This window comes from Doryrhamphus excisus, linkage group LG20 (genome assembly GCF_037039965.1).
Source record: "Doryrhamphus excisus strain RoL-2023G ecotype Guam linkage group LG20, RoL_Dexc_Guam_v1.1, whole genome shotgun sequence".
NCBI classification, from domain to species: Eukaryota; Metazoa; Chordata; class Actinopteri; order Syngnathiformes; family Syngnathidae; genus Doryrhamphus; species Doryrhamphus excisus.
In genome coordinates this window covers 13,232,526-13,247,260 of record NC_136376.1, presented here as the reverse complement: position 1 = coordinate 13,247,260, position 14,735 = coordinate 13,232,526, and the positions used below count along the sequence as shown (strand labels likewise).

The window sequence follows — 14,735 nt, the reverse complement described above, 5'->3', positions numbered from 1 at the left end:
ACTCATGTTTTAACTGTGTATTAACCAATGTTGTATTTTAATGTATCTTTTACTTGCTTTTATTCAACTCCATTTTTCTGTAAAGTGTCTGAGTATTTTTAAAAGCGCTATACAAATAAAATGTATTATTATTATAAAAAGCAGTAGCTTGAGAAAAAACGTGACTCGCCACTTTTTCCCCCATTTTATCAAAATATATGAAACAATAAGATAAGACAAAAACACAGAACTGGTTCACAGTGATTAATTACATTTAACTCAATGTACAATCGGCTGGGCGAATTCAGTGATTCTCCATTTTCTGTCATAACCCCACATCTGATTTGAAATACTATTGACCAACTGATCATATCTATTTCTTTGCACTGAAGTCAAAACTGAAAGCAGCGAACTGCAACAAAATGGAGGGCAGTGAAGCATAGAACTGTATTCAAGAGTGAAATTGCATGGCGAGTATGCCATTCATACATGTTAGCAGGTGTGCACTAATACTGAAAGACCTCCCTGCCTCTCACGCCCCCCCACCCCCCCACAGTTCAGCCCTGGGCTAAGCCTTTAAATGTTAAATGAGATAATGGCCACATTTCCAGTACATGTATTTGGTAAATTCAGCATGTGTACTTTTAAAAAAAGTATCAATATAATAAACAAAGACAAAATATGCAACATAAATTCAGTAAATGAGCCTTTAGTTTTATTTATCCGTGTTAGGCATCACACAGTCACTTGAAGACTTTTGTCATTTGTGAAAAAGAGGAATATCGTTTGATGGATTGTAAATTCAAGATAGTGCAAAAATAAATTGTCAAGGTCAACTGTATTCAAGTATAGATTGACTTCAACCAAATTAAACACAGAAACGTGAAAACAGAAGCTTGCATTACATCACAAGTATTCACTGTCTAAGTTAAAGCCGAGTGTTGAGGTACAAGGTACTCCACCACCAGTACGCCCACAAAAAGTGTTTAAATGTCTTAACTTTTCAACAGTACCAGTGTACATGCACCAATCCTTTTACATCCTGGTGACAAAACAGTTTGAAGTCTCTAGAAACTTTGTATTAATGACACAGAAAGGCACTCATGATGGAGGCTGACATGGCATTTGATAATAATGTTTTTTTTAAATGTATTATTTAAATTGACTGGCCTTATTAATCACACATTTGTAAAAAGAGAATTAGAAAGTATTAAAAGAAATTGAAAGAGTGTGGATGGTTGACTGTTTTATATATACAATTTACTTTAGAGTCATCAAGACAAGTGGCCCTGGACAATCTTGTCTTGTTCACATGCTGGATTTGTAGACTGAAATGGACACATGTTGGACCACAAGGGTACTTCAATATGTCATGTGGACACTTTAAGTGTTTTGTTGAGCACATCCACAGATGCTCAAGTACTGGGGTACATTTTGTGTGTGTGTGTGTGTGTGTGATCACTCACTGGAGGCCACATACCTGCAGTGCCACCATGTGGAAAAACCAAGTCATGCCCACATAGGAGGCAGGGAGCAGACCACTCATAAGAAATCAGACAAATTAACCGATGGGGTGCAACAGGGCTGAAAACACTTTGTGTAAAATTATACTGGTAAAAAGAGCATCCTTAGACAAAATCTGGCTTTTCTGGGAAAGTGCAACCTGATCTTCTAATGATGACATTGGCAGAGTAGTGTGCCGCCCTCACGCATTGGGTCAGTGGTTTGTCTCGGACCAATCCAGACAGGAAACCTGCATGACGGAGGGCAATATTGTTAACACTGGGGGAAATACAGATAACATCGGTATGCATGGTAAATATAAGAAGACGGTACCTCCAACAAAGGCATCACCGGCACCATTTGTGTCTGCGATATCTTTGGGATCAATCGCCAACACTGGGAAGGTCTCAATTTTGTCACCTGAGCAAACAGAAGAGAAAGGAATTACACCTCAAACAAATATTTGTTTGAGGAGTAAAACTGAGTTAAAAATCTTACTGAGCGCCATCACAGTTTCATCCTTCCCCTGAGTGAAGACAACAATCCTGTGTCTCTTTGTGTTGACTTTGGGCAGAGCCTGCACTTTCTTGGCAATCTCCTTGATGTCTTTGGTCTACAAAGACCATGATACACGTTATACAAAATGAATGGAATTGCAAAAAAGAAAAAAAAGACAAAAAAAATCACCTCAAAGTCTTGCTCTTTAGCAAACGCAGATGCCTCCTGCAGAACATCAACACACAATCACAGTTTAGTGATCCTGATGCAGTCCAAAAAATAAGTCAGTGACAGGCAGAACAATTCCATGTTCTTCCACTAGATAGCAGAGGGCATACAATTAACCTGTGTATCCTTGCCATTCATACAACAGCATAAATCATAGCATACTTTATGAAATTTTTATCATGTAAAATAGTAGGCTTGCAACGATACACAAAATTCAAGTTCATGTTTGGTTTGATACAGTGGGCTTATACAAGTCCTGTAGCGCATGCCAGTCACGGTGATGAGCAGCAGCTACTGTAGCTCCAGCCAGAGAGGAACGACATGATGACCCGCCCGCCCGTGCCAAGATGGCAACTGGAAGTGTGCCGCTGTGTTACATATTGTTCGATACACATGCATACCGAATCGGTACCCTTTTATTGAACGCTTCGATACAGATACACGTATTGTTGCCCCCCTATAAAATATGTATGTGCGATGGCTCAATAAAGGTTGGGAGACATTGAGCGAGACACACTGATATACACCGCAGCAATATACACGCTATACACGTACCGTCTCGTTGGCAAAGAGCACGTCCACATAGGGCAGGACCTGCTTGAGGTGGTCCTTGAAGAACTGGCAGATGAAAGGTGCAGACAGGTTGAGGCAGAACAGTTTGTTGTTTTCCGACGCATGCTTGGCCACTTTCAGCATGGACTCCAAAGACACAGTGAGGAAGAAACCCTGTGAGGAACAGTCAAGAAGGGCTTATTGACAGTACAAATCATGTACAGATGATAAAGATCACACAAGAGTAAATTGATGATTCATATTTCATCTACGAACATCCTGTGTTTACATGCTCTTCGATGCTCCGATCTCATATCCTCATATTTCAGCCACCATTTTATGACATCTTGTCAAGAGACAATACAATAGAAATTAAACATGGATGACAAGTAGAGTAGTCAGTGCACAGCTTGTATAGCAGTACATATTTGCTGTCAACTGGGCATGGGTAGGTAGGACACAATCATCTTGCTACTCACAAGACTGTATGTTGAGTCACTTTGTGAAGACAGTAAATCCATACCGCTATGCAAGCTGTACACAGACTACTTTGAAGTAATGTCGCTTGAGAAGATATACTGTGTAAGTGCTGTTACAGAAGTACGCTAAGCATACTCCTTAAATCATTTCATGAATTTTGTTAAGAAATTATTTATTTCATTGAAGCTTAAAAACAGGTTAAAAGGGTGTACATTATTATAATGAGCTGACAAATAAGTTAATTAATTGTGTATGTTTTCGTTGTTCCCATGGCGGAATAAAGATTCTTGTTTGTGCTGCTAAGTGGCAGCATTAATTGAAGGACAAAGGAGGAAGTTGTAAATGCACAGCACGTCATTTGCACGTACTGTCTAAGTGGGAAGCTAACAGTCATATGGATTTCCAAGATTTTAAGGACCTCTTTTCACGGCCAGCAGCCAACGAGGTATATTTTCCAAGTTGTTAATTAGTCTTTCACAATATTAAGTTTCATTTGCATAAGTTTAATATGACATGTACAATTTGTATCTAGTTGAATGCAGTTCTCACAGCGTGAAGGCAAGGATGTATGAGAAACAAGCTCATGTATTAAACGCCTGTTTCAAAGAACCGACCTGTGCCTGCTGTCGTGCAGAGAGCTACATACTGTAATAAAATGGTTACTGGGGTGAAAGGGGTGTACTCACTTCAGAGACCGCAGTACTAATTCCAAACACTTAAAAGCAATCACCCACGGGAGCCCAGAACTATGACTCACAGCAATGTAGTACACTTGAGCGCTTTCCACCAACTTCCAATTCTCCTCCAGATCCAAATGTTTCTCCTTTTTATAACAGTTAGCAGCAGCCAAGTTAGCCACCAGTGACCTGAAAGATGAGAAGAAAGAAAGAAATGATGAAAAAAGGATTGACTAAGTATATGAATGAGTGTGTGGACATTACCGGTTCGCTCCAGTGATGCACGCGGCGCATGTCCCTGTGGGCTCCACGTCTTGCACGTAGTAGTGGGCATCAATGTGAGCCTCCTCCGCTTTCTTCTTCAGAATCTCTCCAAACTTGTCTTTGCCGATGCAGCCGAAGAAGGTGCCGACATTATGAGGCTCCTGGATCATCCACTAGATACAGCGAGAGGGGAGACACATCAGAACAAATGACGAGAGCTTCATTAAATTACAGCATTACTACGGTGACGTTCTGTATGTCACTGACCTGAGCGACCTTTATGGAGTTTTGTGTCGCTCCCCCAGCGTGGTACTCTGCTTTGAACTTATTCACCAGCTCATCAAACCTGCACAGAGATAAGATAATCCACGACAATGACACTTGAACACTGTATACCATTCCAAGAAGTCAACCAAATGCCTGACTCTTACTCGAGTCAGAAACTTGATTTACAAAAGACATTGACCTCTTCAGGGAGAAGATATTCACTACAACAGACTGAATGCGGAGCAGTAAAAGAAACAAGACGCACATGATGGCCAGCATAGTGTACAACACAAGCCTATTCCTTACTACTTGATGTATGTATGCCTATTAGCCATCGTTCTACACATGTCCAGCATGACCTTAATTGGACAGTGATAACAGGCCCAAGTCTTGAGACAGAGCCAGATGTTGCAGTGGGGTGGGGGGTGGGGGGGGGCTGATTCACACATTGTCTTGGGTCCACGAGAATGAGATGCGATTTTAACATTAATCTTCAGAAAAGTATCATGGACTGAGCTTTGTGCAATGCATGTGCATTTTGAAGTGTTTATTGTCCTACACTTTTGACACCAAAGAAACCACCGTTATGATAGTATATAATAAAAATACTATTATATCATAATAATGCAATATTTGTGTAAAGTGTAATATGTGTAAAAATTCATCTGCCATACATAGACATACACTGCAATGATACTGCTAGCTTAATATATCCCGGTGCTTATTAGGAAGTTCTTTTTTAGATTGCTTAATCAGCCATCCGCCCCCAAGGAGTCCTTGGAGCAGGAACTAGGAACCACATTCCCGGATGATTACTGGCAACCAGTATTGTGGTTGATTCACTCCTGAATTTGTATAAAACATGACTTGCTGCAGTGTAAAGTGGCGCACACAATTCATTAGACCAATTTAAAATGGTCTCGGGTCTACACTAACCATTCACACATATTTTGGTTCTGTCTCAAATATGCCATATTTTGGTCAGAAATCTTTAAAGGGTCATTTCAGATAATATGGTTTGCGCATTTGGGACGCAAGCAGGATGTGAGAGGCATACATAAATTACAACATTTTGGAAATCCCAGGAATATATGCTGGAATAGGGGCAGATTCTGGACGCTCTAGAAAACTTTCTGTGCGGGTTATCGTGTGCAGCTGCTCTATAGGAATCCACTATTCAGTACATAGGGCCGAAAATAAGCATAATAGGTCCCCTTTAATAAACTTTGCATAGCATATAGATCTGATACCTCCCTGGGGCCTTTTTGGCTTTGTTTAGTGCCCCCTTGCAACCAAATGTATCTAGATCCACGCAAACGGTGCAACTCCAGAAGTTGCTTTACTACTTGACTGTTGTGCTGGCACCTGCAAAATGTTGTCTAATAAAAAAAAATAACAGCCACAGGTTGCAGATGGCCCCCAGGCTGCATCTTGGACAAAAAAATAATAATACTGGTAGCTTTGTTTACACCACACACATCGCTTATGCGCAAAAACGGCTGCAGCTTTAACAATAGCCAGCTACCAAGCTTCTTTACGCACTACCCTTTCATAGCATATGTATTATCTTAACAATGCCATAGTTCACAATGTGATTAGCTTCTGGCTGCTTTCTGTTCTTGTGAGACTGTTTTTTCCCCCAAACGAAAGTCACATTTTAACCCTGCTAGATCTTGCGACACAAGATCTCAAGTAATGACATCAGCACATGTGCCTGCTTTGACATATAAACCACCTGTGGGACAGCGACAATTACTACAACATCAACATCACTAAATTAGTCTAAGTACGTCACACCGTGTCACGCCTTTCTGCCATTCCCTTTCACACAGGCAGCTTCCCAACTCTGTGACAGCTTTGGATACCACTTTCAGAGGCTGAAAATGCCTGATCTGACTTTGTCAACGTGCCTTTTATTCAGCACAAGGGGGAAAAAGCCAGACAGAGACGTCTTTCACCATGTGTGAACGGGGCCAAACATTGCTGTCAGACACTGGGCTCATGCCATTAGTCTCATTGTCTGATTGCATGATGCCATGTTGCGGTGTGGTGACTAAATATTCCACCTTTGCTGGGTTATGTGTAAAAAAACAAAGGCAGTTTCTTGCAACTCCACAGGATCTGTGTGAAAGGGGCTGAATAAACAAATGAAAACTCCCTATTAAGGGGAATTAAAAAAAAACCCTCAGTAGACTTCCAGTGAAGCCTGAGTAATGGATGACTTCAAGTGCATTTCCTGTGAATGTACAACTCCTTGATGTACACTATAACCACAGTTGGTCGGTCGGTCGGTCTCTCTCTCTCTCTCTCTCTGTGTCTCACACACACACACACACACACACCAAATTCTTATCTTCGGCTGTTTGTTTTGTGGCTCTTTTCTCAGAGGCACTGGGAGGTGAAAAGTCTTGCTCTGCTATTGGCTGACACACACTCTCCCTGTGCTGAATCCACAGCTTTACTATTGCTGTTCTATAACAGAACGGAGGTCAACGCAGGAGATTTGTGGCCTGCTTTGACTGGCCTGCTCCAGCACAGTAAGGAGTGTCAATATAATAGCAACAGTAAGAGACAGGACACATAAAATAGTCAATATTCTACAAGAGGGGTTGTAAGAGATACCAACATCATTTTATGCTTGTCCTCAGCCAGGATTTGATCATTGGGCTTCAGTGTGTATCTGCAAAAAGGACAAGTAGGAAAGAGGAATTAGATTGCATGGTAGATTATTTTGCTGGGGATAAATACACAACATTCATTGTTTGTGTTTACATGGCTTACTCACACAATAGTAGTGCTGCTGTCTATGTACGTTTTTAATGCAGGAGAGGGTTTTTTGCTTTATTCTGGTTGAGGCTGAATTAGACGTGTGCTTGGCTGGCTTAGATCTATCTAATCCTGGGGTTTTACGCAAGGCCTTGAAGGGTGGACTCTAACCTAACTGGAAGCCACACAGAGCCCTTTGCCCTGGTCACTTCAGTTTGGACACAGAAAAAAAACGCTGATGACTAATGAAGGCTCACACTATAGCAGAGGACAGACCGTCAAATTAAGGAAGTCAAACAATTAAATGTCAAATTGGTGCTCTACTACAATGCAATCGGACGAGTGATCATCATCTTTATCAAGTATCTGGTTATTATGGAGGTTTGACAGCAAAGATTTGTTTGACTGTATATTTATTTGAATTAAATATCTTACTTGTCCAGGAAATCTTTGTCCACCACAGCACAGATGTCCAGCAAGGGATTCCCCATCCCAAAGAGTGAATTAGGACTGAAAAACAGAAACTACATGTTAAAAAGAGGATTTTGCATTCACGTAAGCATACTGAATAATCTCTTGACATTAACTCAACAAGGAGCGTCTTACGGATGGTAGATGTATGCTTTCCCTTAAGTGTTTATAAGTAAGCATGTAGAGAAAATGACAAATGGTGCATGCCTGAGAAAGATACACTTCTAACATTGCATGAATGCATGTGGAAGAAGAGAATCTGGTCCATTCAATTGTGTGATTGCATTAAGAACAAGCTGTGTTTTGTTTCTTGGGATGACAGTGCACTTGAATATTTCATTATAAAAGTAAGTCATGTGATTCTATTAGGCTTCTACACAGCACATTGCTATTACTAGCCAGCACTCTGGATTTGTATCAACGAATAACATCAGCAAGTGGATCTTCTACATGGTTTTCTGTAAGCAAACAGCCACAAGTGCAAGTCAGCGCCCATAATTTGATTGCCTCCTTTGGTAAATATTGACAAAACACACAAGAATATAACATGAATACTACATATTTAAAAACAGGCACCGCACCCTAATTATCTTCTCCAAGAGACACATCTTCCTTGCATAAAGGAAGAGCATATTATTATACAAGCCCCCTATAGATTAAGCCTCTTTACCTATTTAATCTTACCTCAGTGCAGACATCTTCCCCTGTGCTGGAGACCTGTTGAGCAGCTAACACTATCTCAGAAAGAACAAGGCTTTTAAGAACTCCTCAATTTCAGCACTATGGCAAGTCGATGCTTCCCCTGCAAAATTCCAGCCCCTCCTCTTGGATGGGTGAATGGTGGCATCTGAAAGGAGGAAGGGCCAGGGCAGTCGCTCTCTGTCTGGCTATTGGCTTGGATCGCCTCAGTACACTCTTGTTGCAAAGATACGAGCAACATCGTGAGAAGCGTGCTGATGGTAGCTGATTAAGAAAGAACTGGATTTAGCTTTTCGTTCAAACGCCCATTAGAGGTCACGTGACAGCTGTGCCATTCGGACGACGGTGCGTTCAGGTGCCTCACATTAGGTCTGGCAACGGAACAACTATTCCCTGACTATTTATTTCTGCTCAGGTTCTACACACAGTGGGTCACCTTGTGCTCACTGGCAATGACACACAGCCATACTTTTAAGACCGCTACTGAGCTGAAGTGAGCTAAAGAACAATTGCCTGAGTAACCAGTTGCCTGGTTACTCAAAGGACTTTGCACCCTTCTGTTAAACTTTGTCCGACTTTCTAGTCATAAACATTAATGTTGTGAAAAATAAACGTTACAATACGACCGAATTCTGCGTAAGAACCGGGTTATTGTCACACATTGCAACAACTAAATGAACTGTTATTGGTGATTTCTGTAGCGTGTGGTCACCTTAGTTTTACGGGAGATGTTTTGGCCACCGAGTCCGTCTTTTCTCCTTCCGACAGTTTAGCTTTCTTTGCTTTGGGTTCCTCGGAGGCCATTATTGTTGGTCAAACAGGGCACGTTTCGATCACCTTTACCTCGTTTACCTGGTTTTCTTTACCCAGCGTGACTAGTATGGTGGCCAGTTGGTTTTAAATTGCTCATTATTCACCCCGATCGAGGTTTGGCAGGCTGAGGCGTGACGACAGGGACTTCCACCAATCACAAATTGTATTTGCAATACAGTATAGACTTGTTATTATTGTTATTATTATTCATTAACTGATTAAATTAATTATTGATTATTTTCTGTTGTGTTGTTATTATTAAGTTACATCATTATAAATAATTCGTTTTGTTGGTTATTTCAATCAACCAGTGAGGTATTATATGGAGTCGCAGTGTATAAAATAATGGGAATGACTACACATGTTACGAAATAAAAGGGGAAATTGTGCAAAAGTAAAAACACGTGATACGCTTTCTTCTGTGAAGAAATATTTTGACACTTCCGTTGAAAGTTATAGGAGTTCATGTTAGGAATTCATCGCAAAACATATGCCGGGATAATGAACATTTTCACAAGAATGTTGCTCTACGTGACACGAGTCCTGATATAATACACTTATGAAGCTCGATAGTGCAAACGTTTATCTTACGGTGCTGTAAGGGGAAAAACATCCTGACAGACACAAATAAGGGTAGCAAACACACATCAAAGCTGAATTAGTTGTCTGTAAATATGCCTGATAAAAAATATTATTTGTTCTCCAAAAACAAATGCACGGCATTATTACCATACACCGTCAAAACACACAAACATAAGAAGCTAAATACAATATTTAAATATACTGGCTAACATTAACTTGAGAAAATGGTGACTCAAAGTCTTGTGCAGGCATCACGTCAGTCGCTCCTGCCATATTGGCAACATCACCATCGCTGGTAGACCAAACAGTCCGGAGGTAAAAGTTAAAATGTTATTCATTACCTTTTCTGTTTATAGCACATGTATAACTTAGCTTTATAGAGTTGCACATGTTAAATCGTGCTTTGTCGTGTTGACGGTAATTCATTTTGGATCAAGTTCCGAATTCGGAAACTGCAAGTTCAGGTAATTGGAGTTAACTTGGAATGGCAGTCGGTCAGTTGACATAACGTGGCACTTCCGTACAGTCAGTTTGAAGAAAGAAAAAAAACGCGAGAAATACACTGATATATTATGTATTCTGTAAAAGTGCTGACATGAGTGCTGCACAAGTCTATTGACAACAACAACAACAATCGTCTCATTGTTTCAGTTGAGATGATCCACAGTCTGTTCCTGATTAATCACACGGGAGACATCTTCCTGGAGAAACACTGGAAGAGTGTCATCAACAGGAGTGTGTGCGACTACTTCTTCGAAGCCAAAGAGAAAGCGTTGGAGCCCGAAAATGTGCCTCCTATATTGCAGACCCCACATCACTATCTCATTAGTATCTACAGAGGAAAGCTCTTCTTTCTCTCTGTCACCCAGACTGAAGTTCCACCGCTGTTTGTCATTGAATTCCTGCACAGAATCGCAGACACGCTTCAGGTATGAAACTTTTTCATATGTGGAAAAAAAATCAAAAAGCAAATGTCGTTATCAAGTGTTTTGTTGTCAACAGGATTACTTTGGAGAATGCTCTGAAGGGGTCATCAAAGACAACCTGGTGACTGTTTATGAGATTTTGGAAGAGATGCTTGACAACGGCTTTCCTTTGGCGACAGAGTCCAATGTCCTTAAGGAGATGATTAGGCCCCCCACCATCCTGAGATCAGTTGTTAATACTCTGACAGGTAAACAGATGGCCGCCCTTCCTTATGGTCATTTCAAAGTCAATAATGTTTCTGTTATGTTGTCTTTTTTTCCAGGGGGAAGCAATGTTGGAGACATGTTACCAACTGGTCAATTGTCGAATATTCCCTGGAGGCGGGCTGGTGTTAAATATACCAACAATGAAGCATACTTTGATGTCATTGAGGAAATAGATGCCATTTTGGACAAATCAGGTGATTATCTGTTTAGGACCTTCATTCATTCATTTTCTACTGCTTATCCTCACGAGGGTCGAGGGGGTGCGAGGCGGGGTACACCCTGGACTGGTGGCCAGCCAATCACAGGGCACATATAGACAAACAACCATTCACACTCACATTCATCGTTTAGGACCTATTACCATGAAATTATAGCCCGCAGAAAGGGGATGGTGGTAATTGGATAGGGGCTAGTATTATCGAAATGGAAACTTTTTATGCATACAGTATAACAACTTCATTTTTTCAACTTTAACAATGATCTGGAGTGCATGAGAAAGAAGAACGGAAAACATAGCCCTCTTTGACCACGTGATCATGTATTATTAAGTGGCAACCAATTAGGTACTGGTAATATGGTAATGTGTTAACTGTCCTTGTTGTGTAGGTTCCACAGTATTTGCAGAGATCCAGGGTGTAATAGAAGCCTGTGTGAGACTCACAGGGATGCCTGACCTCACTCTGTCTTTCATGGTGAGTTCAATTCCTCTCATATCGTGTGTGTGTGTCCAATTGTGAAACTCATCCCTGGTGTTGTTGTTTTGTGTATTCAAGAATCCTCGTCTTCTTGACGACGTCAGCTTTCACCCGTGCGTGCGTTTCAAGCGCTGGGAATCGGAGCGCGTCCTCTCTTTCATCCCGCCCGATGGCAACTTCACCCTCATGACTTATCATGTCAGCTCTCAGAAGTAAGCACGGCTGATACGGGATGTCTTCATGTGTGTTTTAAACAGGGGGAAATAATTGTGATTCAGTGTTTTCTCAAAGGCTACAAACTACAGTAAAGTCTCGTTATATCGATATCGGTTAAAACGAATTACTACTTATTACGATACTATTTTCATTTCCCGGCAAATTTCTAGTCTTTTATGATATAATTAGCTCCGTTAGTACATACCCGGTTATTATGATAATCCGGTTACTAGGATGCCCTTTTCATCTCCCGCCAGCCAATTTGGTCTGCTTATATCGATACAAAAGCAGCTTAAATCAATCTTTGCTTAAGGATTTCAATACCAAAAAAGAACACGGCGAACGGCTGCTTCCAGTCAACTTTATTTTTCACACTTCCACCACCAGAGTGCAGCACACACAGCGGAAAACCCCCGTCCCTCGCGCCTACCCCTCCGGGTGGCAACACCTTCCCTATCGATAGTTCCGGGGTGAATTATGTCCCGGTAACCGGTAATCACTACAGCGTAAGTTTATTTTTATTTACTGTAGTACAAAATGTATTGTAGTACAAAAGCATGCTAGATACGCAATCCATGAACTCAAGGAGAAAATTACATGCCATATCAAAGATCCGCCCACTTTTAATGCAGTTCGGCGCAGGATCGGATATATGGATAGTCCGGTTATATCGGTATTTTTTCCCACTCCCGAGAATATCGATATAACGAGACTTTACTGTATATGTGACATTCAGAAACTCTGATTCAGTGTTTTTATGTTTGGACGGGTTGAATGGAACAAAAAGTTATTGACTTCTGGGTGTTGGTTTAGTTTCATGCATCGGTAGATTGTTCATACTTTATAAAGTAATCCTTCAGCAATCCTTCAGAGATTCGAATTTTGTAGCATCAGTCTTATCATGGAGTTATCAAACGTGCTGTTTTGTGGTTGAATGTGGCCCGCTAGTCCGGAAAAATATGCATATTTAAGCAGATGTTTTGCCAAAATTAAGCATTTTCAAGCACAAAAATGGCTAAATGAACTAAAGTACAAGTATAATGATGACGCATTCAAATATGATGATATGTACTATTCTACACCGGTCACTAGGTGTCTGTATTATAATATTCAGTATATTATATTCGGTATACGGGGTATACAATGTATACCACGTTATGAAAAAAAACACTAAATTTGTCAGTTATCATTTTTGCGATATGAAAGTGGAGATCCAATTCAGCCATCATGTGGAAATACTTTGTCGCAACCTGTGTTATTCCTCGCATTAGGCATTGGGCATCGATGTGTTGAAACCACAGGCATGTGCACCGGCATTAGCACCAAACACTCCAAACTGAGAATTATTCACGGATACATTTGGGATGTATTTACTGTAATCTCCCCTTACATTTAGGGGGGCAAAGGGGTGTAAATGCATGGAAAGACTATTTCACAGCATTGTATAATGAACAATAGCATGTCGATTGATAAAATCTGCCGTTTTCTGTAATAATCATGTTTTGATTCCTTACCGTCAGTCTGGTGGCCATTCCAGTGTACGTTAAACAAAACATCAGTTTCTTGGAGACGGGTTCTTGCGGTCGTTTGGACATCACAATAGGACCCAAGCAGACCATGGGGAAGATGGTGGAAGGTTTGATGGTCACCATCCACATGCCTAAAGCTGTGCTCAGTGCCAACCTCACAGCCACGCAGGGAAGCTACACATACGACCTTGCCACCAAGGTGATTGTCAGATCGAGAAGTATCTCTCACGCAAAGGAGGGTTTGCTGGCTTTTGTGATTCAGGTTCTGACAGTGTATCCCACGGATGTGTCTTCCTAGGTGTTGGTTTGGGACATCGGGAAGCTGAACCCCCAGAAGCTTCCTAACCTGCGAGGTAGCCTGAGCGTCCAGGCAGGAGCTCCAAAGCCTGAGGAGAACCCTTCGCTCAACATTGAAATGAAGATACAGCAGCTTGCTATATCTGGTAGCATCCAAATATATAATCCAAATGAATTTGTCGTTAGTTAGTTTTTTTTAAATCAACAATTCATGACTGTCCTCTCCACTGTGACGCAGGCCTGAAGGTGAATCGTCTGGACATGTACGGCGAAAAGTATAAACCCTTTAAAGGAGTCAAGTATCTGACAAAAGCCGGGAAATTCCAAGTGCGGACCTGAATAAAAGGTCAACAATCCAGATCCAAACCTCATTACTGATAATGAATGACTTTGCCTTGTAACAGTTATTTATGATGAAGTGTCATGGCATTACATGTTCTGTACATACACCAAGGTGCTTTTGTGGCCTGTGAAGGGAAGCCTTAATAACAAATCAATGTCATTTTCTTTCTTACCACTGTCTGTCTGATGAAGGGAGACTGAGATCACACAATCATGTTGTCAATACTACTTGTATGTCGCCTTGGAGCCTTTTTGCTTATCATTTTCCTACTTGTATATTGAAATATGAAAAATACACCGTCCTTAGTGCAGGTATTGTTGCACATGGACATTTACTCTGTAATGTGGCCTTGTATGGCACCTCAAGGTGCTTCCTTCAGGGCTTTATAGCAATCTATGTAAGATAAGTTGTCTGCACACTAAGATGTCAGGCTGTGATTGGCTGTGGGTCAAATCCAGCTAAAACAGCCTACATGATTGGTACCCACTTATACAATGCACAACCTTGAATGTGTTCTTAAACGCAACGCCCTGTATTTGCACAATCATTTCTCTACATGGAAAAAATACTGCATCTGCTCTTGTATGAATCTCACTTTAAGTGCGCAAGATGTCTTCTAAAAACTTTAAATAAACATGTTTTTTGTGGTTCTTTGAAGTTAATGTGAAGTATGTTCTTCAACA

General features: G+C 40.9%; 2 protein-coding genes across 6 annotated transcripts; one reads left to right on the top strand and one right to left on the bottom strand.

The window, feature by feature from the left end:
• Window positions 1-672: 672 nt before the first annotated feature.
• LOC131107981 (adenosine kinase-like) lies at window positions 673-9,285 on the bottom strand. Of its 2 annotated transcripts, none has more exons than XM_058058533.2 (11): window positions 9,097-9,285; window positions 7,650-7,724; window positions 7,075-7,128; window positions 4,449-4,527; window positions 4,182-4,354; window positions 3,998-4,106; window positions 2,764-2,934; window positions 2,170-2,205; window positions 1,981-2,095; window positions 1,816-1,902; window positions 673-1,732 (listed from the first exon to the last, which is right to left on the bottom strand). In XM_058058533.2, the coding sequence occupies exons 1-11, from the start codon at window positions 9,186-9,188 to the stop codon at window positions 1,608-1,610; spliced, it is 1,116 nt and encodes a 371-aa protein (XP_057914516.2). In that variant the 5' UTR covers window positions 9,189-9,285; the 3' UTR covers window positions 673-1,607. The 2 variants fall into 2 exon arrangements, with proteins under 2 accessions (XP_057914516.2, XP_057914517.2); XM_058058534.2 differs by lacking the exon at window positions 9,097-9,285 and adding an exon at window positions 8,370-8,812.
• Window positions 7,475-14,702, top strand: ap3m1 (adaptor related protein complex 3 subunit mu 1). Of its 4 annotated transcripts, none has more exons than XM_058058531.2 (9): window positions 7,475-7,769; window positions 10,431-10,708; window positions 10,782-10,953; window positions 11,029-11,166; window positions 11,579-11,664; window positions 11,746-11,879; window positions 13,404-13,611; window positions 13,711-13,855; window positions 13,948-14,702. In XM_058058531.2, the coding sequence occupies exons 2-9, from the start codon at window positions 10,436-10,438 to the stop codon at window positions 14,046-14,048; spliced, it is 1,257 nt and encodes a 418-aa protein (XP_057914514.2). In that variant the 5' UTR covers window positions 7,475-7,769; window positions 10,431-10,435; the 3' UTR covers window positions 14,049-14,702. The 4 variants fall into 4 exon arrangements, with proteins under 4 accessions (XP_057914514.2, XP_057914515.2, XP_057914513.2 ...); XM_058058532.2 differs by lacking the exon at window positions 7,475-7,769 and adding an exon at window positions 8,424-8,729; XM_058058530.2 differs by lacking the exon at window positions 7,475-7,769 and adding an exon at window positions 9,950-10,094.
• Window positions 14,703-14,735: the final 33 nt, after the last annotated feature.